Source organism: Petaurus breviceps, unplaced genomic scaffold (assembly GCF_028583685.1).
Source record: "Petaurus breviceps papuanus isolate PSGF00001 unplaced genomic scaffold, PetGlider_PUasm1.0 90847, whole genome shotgun sequence".
In the NCBI taxonomy this organism is placed as follows: domain Eukaryota; kingdom Metazoa; phylum Chordata; class Mammalia; order Diprotodontia; family Petauridae; genus Petaurus; species Petaurus breviceps.
In genome coordinates this window covers 11,574,011-11,587,332 of record NW_027187360.1, presented here as the reverse complement: position 1 = coordinate 11,587,332, position 13,322 = coordinate 11,574,011, and the positions used below count along the sequence as shown (strand labels likewise).

Sequence of the window (13,322 nt, the reverse complement as noted above, 5' to 3'; positions counted from 1 at the left end):
CTCTCCTAATAGAAAGATAAGTTCTTTGAGGGTACATGCTGTTGAATTTTTATTTGTATTTCAAGCACCTGGCAGAGAACCGGAAAAACAGGCACTTAATAAATGTAGGCTGAATTGAACTGATTTGGCAATTTCTAAAATTCCTTCTAGGTTTAAATACAAAGAAAATGATCTCATCAGCTTCTATGAGTTCAATGATCACCTCTACCTTATCAACTCCCAAATCTATATATCCAGGCTTAACATCTCCCCTGAACTGAAGTCCCATGTTACTGCCTACTGAATATCTCCACCTGCATGACTTGGAGGCATCTCAGACTCAACAAAAACAGAATTCATTTCTCCATCAACCAATTTTTTCTCCCAATTTTCCCCTTTCTGTTGAGGAAACCATTATTTTTCTATCTACTTAGGTTCTCAACTTTGGATTCATTCTTGACTCTTCCCCCCAACTATTCTCAATTTCTATATCTAATTAGTCACCAAGACATACAGTTTCTGTCAAAACCATCACCACCACCACCACCACCACCACCACCACCATCACCAGCACTATCATCATCATCATCATCATCATCATCATCATCATCATCATCATCATCTCAATAGCTACCATTCACATGATACCTACCATGTGTGTGCCAGGCAATGTGCTAAATACTTTACACATATTATCTCATTTGAACCTCAAAACCACCCTTGAAGGTAGGTGTTGTTACTCTATTTTACAGATGAGGAAAGTGAGACAAACAGAGGTCAAGGGGCTTGCCCAACGACACACAGCTAGTAAGTGTCAGAGGCCAGATCTGAATTCTGGTCTTTGGGATGCCAGGCCTGGCATACTGCCAACATTTCTGTTTTCACATCTCTTGCACGTGTCCCTTTCTCTCTACTCTCAGAGTTTTATACCTACAGTTCTGGTTTCTCCTTAACTCTCACCTGTACTGTTTGAATACGTCTCCTAACTAGTCTTCCTGTTTCTCATCCATTCTCTCTTGAATCCCTCTTTCAAACAGCTGCCAAATAGATATTCCTAAAGCAGAGGTTTGCTCATGCTACTCCACCATTCACTGTCTTTCCACCAGTTTCTCATGGCTCCCTACTCTCTATTGCCCATGGGATAAAACACCAAATCCTCAGCCTGGCCCTCTATGATCTGGCCCCCACCTGGCTTTTCAGTCCTACCTATTTAATATGCTTTCCTTCTCTGTATTCTGTTACAGTCAAACTGCCCTGCTAACTGACCTTCCTACACAACACTCCATTCCTGTCTCTGGGTCTCTACACAGCTCCCTCCCTCATGTCATTAATTTTACTTGTACCTCACCTCCACCCTGGAGAACCCCAGCTTCCGATAAAGCACAGCTCAGATGCAACCTCCCAAAATGAGGTCTTTTCTGATCCTCTCATTTATAGCACACACTCTTCCTCCTGAAGTCAGTATTTTACTTTGTACATACCTTGTATTTATCTACTTATGCACATGGTTTGTGCCCCAATCCAGAAGAAGGTAAGCTTCTGGAAGGCAGGGATTGCATTGTCTTGGTATCCCCAGGTCTAAGTCAAAGAATTACAGAATTTCAAAGCTGGAAGAGACCTCAGAAAGTAATCGGTCCATGCCCCCAAATGACTCCTTCCATGATAACATACTCAACACACTGGTCATCTATCTTCTGCTTAAAACTCTCCAGTGTGGTATAGGTGGGTGAGTACTATGAACCCCACCTCCTGAGGCAGCTCATTCTACTTTTGGACAACTCTAATCATTATATTAGGAAGTCTGCCACTCGGGAATGTCTCTCCATTGTTCTGGCTTCTACCCTTTTGGGCCTAATGGAAGTCTAATGCTTCTATGTGAGGGCCCTGTGAACAACTGAAGGCAGCAGCCACGTGCACGAGGAGCCTTCTCCAGGCTAAGCATCTTTAGTTCCTCTGACTAATCCCCCTGTGACTTGCATCCAAAGCCTTTCACCATCTGCCTGCCCGCCTTTGTGTTTTCTATAGCTAATCGATGTCCTCCTAAAATGTGGAGTCCAGAATCAAACAAGATATTCTAGATATGATCGAGGGAGGCAAAGCACTGAGCAATCTCACCTACTTCCCACATGCTAGGTTTCTTAATGGTTTTTGGTTACCACATGGCAGTGATGACTCATGTTGAGCTGGCAGTCCGCACCACCTTTTTCCCAGACATCCCAGTGCAGTGTTTGAATGTAGCAGGCACTTTTTAAACATTTCTGAATTGAATTATTTATGTCTTTGCTCTTCAAGTCTGCCTTACTTTTCTTTTATCTAATGACTTCTGATCATTCTGGAGTCTTGTTGTATTCCACTATGGTGTAAACTTGACCGTTCCTATCCAAAGACTCCCCAAATTTTATTATATAATATAGCTAACACTTTAATCTGATACAAAAAAGGTTGGGTTAAATGGATGCGCCATTAACTAGCAAGGGTATAATGATATAGAATAGTAATAGTTCACAAAGAGCTTTACATACATAAAGTCACTTGAGGCTTATAACAACCCTACAGCATGCATGGGTGTTTCTATTATCCTCATCTCACAGATGAAGAAACTTGACCAGGGTCACATTGTCAGTAAGTGTCTGGATTCAAACCAGATCTTCCTGACCAGACTCCTGACTTTACGAATTCAAACCGTCTCTCTTGTTGACCATTTGCTATAGCATAGTCAAGGTTCAGGGAAATGATGTGGAATTTAGTTAAATCATATATAGTCAATCCTTATTATCTCTGGATACCAGATTTGCAAATTTGTCTATTCACTGAAATTTGTTATGTATCCCCAAATTCAATGCCCATAATGCTTTTATGATATTTGGAGACATGCATAGAACAGTGAAAAATCTGAATCATCTGCCTGAAGGGAGGTCAAACAAAGCAATACTGCCTTCTTTTAGCTCTCATACTGTACACAAGTGTCCTTTTCATGTTCTATTTAGTGTCATGTTTTTCATATTTTATGCTTTTTGTTCATGATTTTATTATTTAAAATGGTCCCTAAGCCTAAGTGCTGCCTAGTGTTTCTAAGCTCAAGAAAGCTGCGATGTGCCTTACAGAGAAAATATGTGTTTTAGATAAAGATCAGGCATGATTATAGTTCTGTTGGCCATAGGTTCAATGTTAATGAATCAATAATATGGTACATCCAGAGTAAGGAAGAAATTTGCTCATCGATATGTAAGGCTGCTCTGTAAAGTACTAAAGTAAATATTAGACCAAAGGCTCTCAGGAACCTACCCCAGCATTCCCCTAGGAGCAATGGTTCAGTATTCACTAATTCAGGGTTCACAGCGACTTTAAAGATTTAACTACTGGGGCAGCTAGGTGGTACAGTGAATAAAGCACAGGCCCTGGAGTCAGGAGGACCTGAGTTCAAATCTGGCCTCAGACATTTAACACAAAAACTAGCCGTGTGACCTTGGGCAAGTCACTGAACCCCAACTGCTCCTCCAAAAAAAAAAATGTTCCGTTACAAAGAAGTCAGTTATGACATAAAATGAAGATTAAAAAAAAAAAAGAATTTAACTACCTCAAAGGACAAGAATCAACTGTATTCAGAACTGGAAGGGAACCTTACTAGACATCTAGTTCAACTCCTTCATTTTACAGTTGAGAAATAAATGTCCTATTCAGGGGTTTGTTCAACCCCATCTGGAGTTTTCTTGGCAAAGACACTGGAATGGTTGCCATTTCCTTCTCCAGCTCATTTTACAGATGAGGAAACTGAGGCAAAAAGTGTTAAATGACTTGCCCAGGGTCTCACAGCTATCAGGAAGACAAATCTTCCTGACTCAGTCTGGCACTCTACTGCACCACCTAGCTGTCCTGTTCAAGGGTAAAAATTTATTAAGTGTCCAAGGTGAGATTCAAAACCAGGTATTCCTGATTCCAAGTCCAATATTTTATCCACTACACTCTTAATTTTTAAATTTGTACTCCAAGATTTGATGACAATGTAATAACAGAATAATCATCTACACAAAAAAATCTACACAAATTACTTTGAATATCACATTTAATAGTAACACTATTTTTTTAAAGATGTGAAATACTGCAGAAGTACAATAAAGTTCTGGCTATCTGGAAATCTCAGGAAGTCACGTACAAAAGAAAGACTCCAGTGGCATTTCTCGAGTGAGTGCTGAGCCAGCAAATGTCATGGAGGTTGAAGTATATGTCTTCTGAAGTTCCTTTTAACTGAAACATTCTATGATATGTGTCATTCTGCGTGACTCCCCTTGAGATAAACGAATTTCTAAAAAACTATTTTTTTGGAAAATATTCCAAAATGCATTTTATCTACTTTTCTGCCTTAAAAAAAAGGTCACATTGCAATTTCTGTCTTTAAAAATTCTTATTTTTATTAATGTCTTGTTTAAAAAAAAATCACATTTGTTTTGTATGGGATAGAGGTCCACACCTATAATCCCTGCTGGTGGGAAGGCTGCTTGGTTCTTTGCACTTCTCCTACTATCAAAGTATCTGAGGATTCCAGGGTTGGAAATTATCCCGCCAAATGCAGATTGCAACCATTTCAGATTCAACAGATAGAGAAACTCTCAAGGAAGTTTTTTATGGCATGCAAAGGTTAAATGATTTATTCAGAGTCACAAGGCTAGCAAGAAAGGCTGGACTTAAACCCAGATCTTCCTGAAAGCAAGCCTGGTACTCAATCTACTATGTCATACTGGCTATATAGCTGAAAGTGAAGTGAAACTGATGAAGAATAAGTCAGTAAGTACCTCTAAACCTTGAACTGGATAACTGGCCAGTGCTCTATAATTATCCTAGATTACAGTGGAACGTATTAAGACTTTGACCAACATTCTCTTAACAGCTATTAAGAAGCTGAGGAATAATGTAAATTGTATTTATCCTCATTAAAAATACATTCATGATTGTTCAGTTGAATACTAATCTTGCCAAAAAGACATCTAAAACCATTAAAGATAAACACATTGGCACATATGCTGGAGAGAGAAGCAAAGTACATCACCTTTTCCAGTTTCATTTTGAGTCGTCTGTCTTCCATTCTCTTCTTTAACACCTCGACATCCTCTTTATTGCCATTAAGGACAATGATATCGTCTTCCTGAAAAGGGACACCACACTGGAGTAAAGGGAAAAAGAAAAGAGAAGTCACCATACCAGAGCTGACACTTACACCAGAGATTCTCACAGTCCCGTTTTCATATTGTGCTTCCTGACACTTAGCACCACTTTTATGAAACATCTTTTGCTTAATTTCTAAGTTTTCTTCTCCTTTTCTTAAATTCTTCTCTTATATATCACTCCAGAACCCAGAGTTAATGTTTCCTTACTCATTCAGCAAATACAAGCATTTATTTAGCATTTACATGTGCAAAAGTGAGCAAAGGGTACACAATTTAGATAGTCACTGGCAGGGTAGAAAATGACTAGAGTTTTGCTCAATCACACAAGTCAAGAGTTATTCATCTTTACATCATCATGCAGACATAATATGTAACAATAACAACAATAACATTTATAGAGCACTTACTGTGCCAGGTACTGTGCTAAATGCTTTGTAATTATTATCTCTTTTGATCCTCACAGCGCTGGGAATTAGGTAATGTTATTATCCACATTTTGAAAATGAGGAAACTGAAGCAAACAGAGGCTAACTGACTTGCTCAGCCAGTAAGTATCTGAGATGGGATTTGAACTCAGGTCTTCCTGACATCAGGCCAGGTGCTCTATCCACTGTGCTAACTATCCCTAATATGTACACAAGAAACAATAGGAAGGATCACATAGACCAAAATTCTGCAAGGAAAGTAAACCCAGGAAGAATGGGTAACTCTCTAGAAAAAAACTGTGAAGACACAATAAGAATTAATTCCAATGAAGAAGAATATTTTGAAAGTAACTAAAGTTATTGATATGGATATAAAAGAAACTCACCAACAACTTAAGATTTTAAAAGACGTGTAAAATATGGAAGTGAGGAAAAGTAATGAATAATAATAATAGAAACATAATTTATCTCTTTAAGGTTTCTAAAGTGCTTTTTATATATAAATTCATTTAAGCTTTAAAAAAAACCCTCTAAAATAGGTATTATTATCTCCATTTTATAGATGAGCAAATTGAGGCTAAAAGAGGTTTAAATGATTTACACAGGGTCACACCGTTTTCATGAGTTTGAGGCTGATTTCAAACTTAGCTCTTTCACATGCACTTCACATTCTATCTCTGAGTCACCTACCTGCCAAGTCAAAATAGCATCAAGAATGAGAAAGCTCAGAGCAAGCTAGGCTGGCAAGGAAAACAAACAGGATTTTTTAAAAGCTATACCGGAGAGAAGACAGAGGGGGAGGATCACTACTGTCAAGGAAGGCAGAGCTGCCCATCTATAGGGCTGTACAACCAAAAGGACAGAATGACAAGGCCTAACATGGAGGTCAGGCCCAAGATAAGGAGATAAGAAGGGAGGCCCTGTAGGTTTTCCAGCCACTGATCCCAAATGAACAGCATCCAGAAAGAACTGGTGAGATTGCAGTGAACCCCTGTTATCACAAAGGGCAGGATGAGATACACTATCAAATATTTTGCTAAAATCTAGATATCTGACATATATACAGCATTCCCCTGACTGACCAATAAAATAATAAATGGCATTTATAAAGTGCTCTCAAGTTTGTGAAAGGTTTTACATACAACACCTCATTGTTGCCTCAGGTCCTCTGAGGTAGGTATTACAGGTAGTGTCCCTATGGTTACCTGATCTTGATGAAGCTATCACTACTTTTCCTAAATTGTCACAAACCCACCCAATTTTTCAGGAATGAAAATCAACCTCATTAGCCAATAACTTGCAGAATCTACCTCTTCCTTTATTTCAAAAATGAGGGTAATTCCAACCTTCCACTCCCTAATTGGTGTTCCAAAAACCTAGAGAAAGGAGATTATCAAGGAAGAAAGATAATGGTCAGGGTCAAAGTGTCAAAGGCTGCAGAGAGGTTGAGGAGAATGAGGATTGAGAAAAGGTCATTAGATTTGGCAACTAAGAGATCACTAGCAACTTTAGACAGAGTGGTTTCAGTGCAATTATGAAGTAGGGAGCCAGATTATAAAGAGTTACAAGAGTGAAGGGAGAGAAAGTAGAAACATTGTAGATGATCTTTTTAAGGAGTTTGGTCACAAAGGGCATTTTTGTGTCATCTACAAATCTGACAGCATGTCAAAGTGTGACATCATGTCTTTATTTAAGTCACTGCTAAAAATGTTCAAAAGAACAGAAGCAACATAAGATCCCTGAGTTACTCTATGAAACCCTTCAAGCTGATAATGACCCAGTAAACAACTCTTTGGGTTCAGCCATTTAAGCAGTTCTGAAATTACACTTTGCTTTTAGATCACCTGAGGAGCAGGAAGGACTTTATCAGATGCCTTTTAAAAATCTAATAAAAAACATTCAGAATCCCCCTAATCTGTCAATTTAGTAACTCCATTTAAAAAAGGAAATAAAGTTAGTCTGGCGTGACAAAGTCTTGATGAAGCCATGACAGCTCTATGTAACCAATGCTTCTTTTTTACTAACCTTCCCCTTAAGATGTTCTATAATTTTACCAGGAATGTTAAGTCAAACTTAGTGATCTATGTGGTCTGAAAACTTCACTCTATTTCCTTATTAGAAAATCAGGACAGAGTTTGCCTTCTCCAATCTTGAAGTGCCTTTCTCATTCTTTGTGATTTTTCAAATATTCAGAGCACTTCAACAATCACATCTACCCATGTACCCTGAGATGTAATTTATTTTGGCCAAGTGGCTGGAATTTGTCAAGGGCAGCTCCTGTCTCTATCTACTGATCTTGGATTTCAGCTCTATATTAGTCATTTCTGTCTGTTTTTTCCTCATCCATTGTCCTCCAAGAAAAAAATGAAACAAAATAAGCAAGAAGCTGCATTTTCTGTCACCCATTATCACCCACCCACAACAATGGTCTTCTTTGATTCTATTCTTTTTCTCATCTAGGTTTCAAATAAAAACCTGTTATCTGTTTACCATGCTGGTCTCAGTTCTGAACTATACCACTTCTAACACTATTCCTAGAGTACCATGCTTTGCTTTTGCATTTATGCTGTTACCTGCCTTTGCTTCCATGTCTTCAAGAAGAATTTCAAGAAATTCTAAAATTGGTAGATGGCTGACAGCCTTGAATTTCTAACTATGACTGTTGCACAGGTGGCCACAGAGTTCTGCACGTAGAAAGAGTTCATTCTAGTGAAAGGAAATATAGTGCAGCGACTGTAATCTGTAAGCACCATGTTTACAGGATGGATGAAGTTCTGCACTCTTACTATTGAGAGCTGCAAATAAAGAGATAAGTTGTTTTACAAAAGACAAAACGCCTACGTTCATCTGAAGAGTTTAAGAAATAACTATTAAAACAAGGGGAGAGAACAGTTTAGGACCGTGGGCTTATTCAGTTCAGAATCTGTTCCTGATTACATCAGAGGCCATGGAAAAATGACTTAGTATCTATGTATTGGTTGAAATTCACACATTCTACAGTGCACCTGCTACAGTTCACCTGCCACTTATTGTCTGTGTGACCATGGACACATTAAACTCATTTACCTCATCTGCAAAGAGGGGGTTGGACTAGATGCCTTATTAGGTCTCTTCCAACTTTAAATCAATGATCAGACATCCTTCTGGAGTATCCTTGGTGACCTAGTTCTACTTTCATCCAGTCTCTGCTTCTTTAGGCCCTGCTGAATTCTGCCTTTGGAACAGAAACTAAGAATCATTTGTGAGTCATGACAGGCTACCAAGCATAAACCTTTGGGGCAATAATGGAGAACATGACAACATACCGCCTACTTCTTTCAGATGCAAAAATGGAGGGTCATGGTCTTGATCCTGAATAACAGTAAAGTACAGTCTAAGAATGAAAGAATTTGGAATGTGCTAATGCCCTCAATGTAAAACAAGGTCTTATCTTTGTAGCTTTCCTACATCTTAGTCCTATGGCAGTTCACAATTATTAGTAAAGTCAAATGAGCCCATTTATTATTTTTTGGGGGAAGGGCGATTGGGGTTGACTTGCCCAAGGTCACATGGCTAATTTTGTGTTAAGTGTCTGAGGCTGGATTTGAACTCAAGTCCTCCTGACTCCAGGGCCGGTGCTCTATTCACTGTGCCACCTAGCTGCCCTGAGCACATTTATTATTAACAGAATCAGGTAAAAAATAAAAGTTGACTTTTACCTTCCCCCAATAACAATTTTGGGTGCTAGATCCAGTTGCTATATCTAGTATGGCATCTTCTCAAGAAATTCAAAGAATGTTTCATAATATCTGAACTATCATTTACCATAATCAAAATTTACTTTTCCTGTAATGGAAACTAAGCTAGAGAGCAAAGCTGGCAACATTCCCCCTTTCCATTACAAAATTCAGGCACTCTTATCTAACTGCTTTTCTTCCTTAATGGGGAGATGGGAGGGAGAGCAGGAAATAAAGGCATGTGAAAATTTAAGCAATATTTTTAAATTAATAAAAAAAATCCTAACTAAAGATGGAAAGAAATTAAGTTCAAGTGACATCGTTTTATCTTAAGTCATTATTTCATTACTATCTAATGGCTGGAGTACATGATACACCAATTAAAAAGAAGTAGCACAGACAAAATGGCTCTTTATCTTTTAAATCTTACAGGTCCTTTATTTTTTTCAATAAAGAGAAGTCATGCATTTCAAAAAAATGCTTATATTTTTGCATAATTTTTCAAGTTTAGCTAAAACCTTGCTGTTCAAAGCAGGTGAGTGTGGGTTCTTGAAGGTACATGCTCTTGCAGGTTCTTTCCAACATTTAATAGCTTAAGAGTAGAGGGGCTCTTCACCTAAAAGGCCCCAGGGTACTAAATTCAATAGCCATGGTAAGTCAGAAGACCACCCACTAAATGATAAAGGGGTTGTGAACTATGACAGAGGAAGTGTTAACCCTGATGAAATCAGAAATCAAAGATTCCTAAAATACTCAAGGAAACTCAGGGAAGTTAACAGGAAGCAGCATGAGTGTCTGTTTAGTATGTCATCATACTGATACTGGGAGGAACCAGGATACTGGCTTATTTCCTACCCAAGCAATGAGGGACAGAGCTTGTGTTTAACAACAAAAAAAAATCAGACTGATGCTTAAGCTATTGTTCAGAGTTCAGGATGTAGCTCTTATAGGAATATTTAGGGAATGAGGACAGATATGCAACTGTTGCTTATTTTCTTTGTTAAAAGGTCATTTAGTCATTCAGGAAGTATAATGTAAATCAGCACAAAGAGTACTGGTTGTGGACCATGAGATTTAGGTTTGAATGAGACTCCACACTTATTACGAGTGTGATCACAGGGAAGTCATTTAATGTCTCTGGGTTCCAAGGTTTTTTCTTTTTCTTAAACATTTTATTTATTTACTTTTAGTTTACAACATTCAGTTCCACAAGCTTCTGAGTTCCAAATTTTCTCCCCGACCTGCTCCTCTCCCTTTCCTGCCTATGGCAGGCATGCAATCCAATACAGTGAGCTTCAGTTTTTTAAAAAATGTTTTAAAGATACTTTCTTTTTTACACCACTTTCACTTCCAAATAGAACTCTCTTTGTAATATAGTCTTAGTTTTCTCATTTTACAAGTAAGAATAATAATAGGGTTACTGTAAATAAAGTGCTTGGTAAACCTTAAGGTGTTATAAAAAAATGTGAATTATTTTTTGTCATCAAGCAACATTTATTAAGCATTTACTATTTATAACATGATGCACTACAGAAAAGGGACTCAAACAAACCAAACATTTCTTCCACAATGTGGACCTTCAAATTCTTGAGGACATCTATCATGTTCTTCCCTCTGTGAAGTCCCTCCCTCCCTCTTCTTTAATTAGTACTGACAGTAGCTAACATTTATATAGCACTTTAGGGCTTGGAAAGTGCTTCATATCATATATTATCTTACTTTTGCCATAGAACAATACTGGCTATTATCATCTCCATTTTACAGATGAAGAAACTGAATACAGCGTTTAAGTGACTTGCACAAGGTTTTTTCCTGACCCCAAGTCTAGAGGTCAATTATACCAGCTAACTGTCTTTCTAAACAAAACATCTCCAGGTTTCTCAAACTTATCCTTTTATAATAAGTTTCTACCTTCAACATTATTTTCCAAGTCAAAATCTATCACTTTAATTAACAAATACTTAAATGCTCACTGTTTCTGCTCTAAAGCAGAGGCATCCAACCCGCTGCCTGGCAGCCTAAACCAGATTAGAATATAATTGGGAAATATTTAAAAAAATAAATAAAAATGCAATTAAACAGATTACATTTTATTTTTATTTTAAATTTTTTTTGAAGGGGGAAGGCAGGGCAATTGGGGTTAAGTGACTTGCTCAAGGTCACACGGTTAGTACGTGTTAAGTGTCTGAGATAGAATCTGAACTCAGGTCCTCCTGACTCCAGGGCCAGGGCTCTATTCACTGCGCTACCTAGCAGTCCCAACAGATTACATTTTAAAACTAAGTCAATATGGGGCCTGCAGGGGGTTTAGATTGTTGGCTCTCTTTTCTATTTGAATTTGACACCACTATTTTTTTTTTTTAAGCAATTGGGGTTAAGTAAGTTGCTTAAGGTTACACAGCCAGGTGTTTCTGGGTGGGTGCCTAAGTATCTGAGCCCAGATTCGATCCCATGTCATCCTGACACTGGGGCCAGTGCTCTTACTCACTGTGCTACCTGGCTGCCCCGACACCACTATTTTAAGGTCCTTCTCTGCCAGTTTGTGATCTAAGGAAGGAGTTCTTAACCTGGAATCTGTGAACTTTGTTTTAAAAATTTTCTTTTTTTTGCCTTTTGGAGGGCAACTGGGGTTAAGTAACTTGCCCAAGGTTACACGGCTAGTTTTTTTTTGTGTGTGTGTGTGTGGGTGTTAAGTGTCTGAGGCCAGAACTGAACTCGGATCCTCCTGATTCCAAGGCCAGTGCTTTACTCACTGTGCCACCTAGCCACCCGTTTTAAATATTTTGAAAACTATTTCAATACAACTGGTTTCCTTTGTAATCCTATGTATTTTATTTTGCGCATTAGATATATTATTCTAAGAAGAGGTCTATAAGTTTCACCAGACTGACAAAGTTTAAGATCTCTTCCAAAGTTGAAGTCTCTGATGTACGAGGTACTATATACTAGACTTGAGGCTACAATTCCAAACCAAAACAGACTCTAGCCTCAAGAAGCTTACATTCTACTGAGGAGGCTATAACACACATACAAAAAATATAAAGTAAATACAGAAGGAGTCAAATGAACAAGCGAAGGAAGCTGGTAAGAGATGATAAGATACCCAAGCTAGTTTAGGGACAGCTAGCTTCTAAGCATATTACCCAATATCTCTTGACCATGTAATGCTTTGCTTTATACTGACTGTGTTTGCGTCTCACTAGATATAAACTCCATGAAGGCAAGACGCTTGCCTTACCTAAGCTTTCTAACTTAGCTAATAACTCACACACAGTGTTCAGCTCTAGGCATATTTACTAGCTGAGTATTTGTTGAAGGCATGAATGAATCCTTGACAACAAACTTATAATCTATGAGAAGTTGGAAGTAGCAGCTCAGAAAAGGAAGTAGGCAGGTCCAAAGGCACCAGCTAATGCTTTCAGTAACCAAACTGCTTTCCTCAAAATTATCCACAGTACAGCCCACTACAAAGTATAGCAGGGTCAACAGAGATGCTACATGGCACTGAACTTCTGAATTTGCTAAAAGCTAATCTTTTCTATTCACAACAGGACCTTTTGTTTCTTGGCTTTTGTTGGATGAAATTAGTATCCCACCTCAGAGGCTTAAACTTAGGACTTTAAAACACTGGACTTTATTGGAGTTCAGTAATTCTAGAAAAGATATAAAAATGTCAACATTATCCTACTCATACGAAAGGAACATCTTGATTCTTTCATAGAAACATTTCAAAATTTTTCTTCAAACACAAGTCTCGAAGTCCAAGGAACCATAAATAAATAAAATCTGTACTCATTAATTAAATACAGGACCTCAGCTGATTCAGATGCATAAAAGAAAAGGTAAAGAGATTACAAAATTATCAACCACTTAGAGCCCATTTTCTGCTTGCTCCCCTATTCCCAAGAGGTCTGGCTATGTAAAAGCAACAAACGTCGGAGAATGCCTTTATAAGCAGTGAAAGTGGGGAGATTTTAAAGTAAAAGCATCCTGGAGATGAAGACAAACAGACTCCATCTTTGCAGTATATTTTGACACAG

At 38.1% G+C, this 13,322-nt stretch overlaps 1 protein-coding gene across 1 annotated transcript in view; it reads right to left on the bottom strand.

The window, feature by feature from the left end:
* The window catches only part of RTF2 (replication termination factor 2), a 70,390-nt gene that overhangs the window by 7,058 nt on the left and 50,010 nt on the right, over positions 1 to 13,322 (bottom strand). The window contains exon 6 of the mRNA XM_069072457.1: positions 5,024 to 5,137. Coding sequence (XP_068928558.1) covers positions 5,024 to 5,137 — 114 coding nt within the window. The remainder of the gene's footprint in view (positions 1 to 5,023; positions 5,138 to 13,322) is intronic.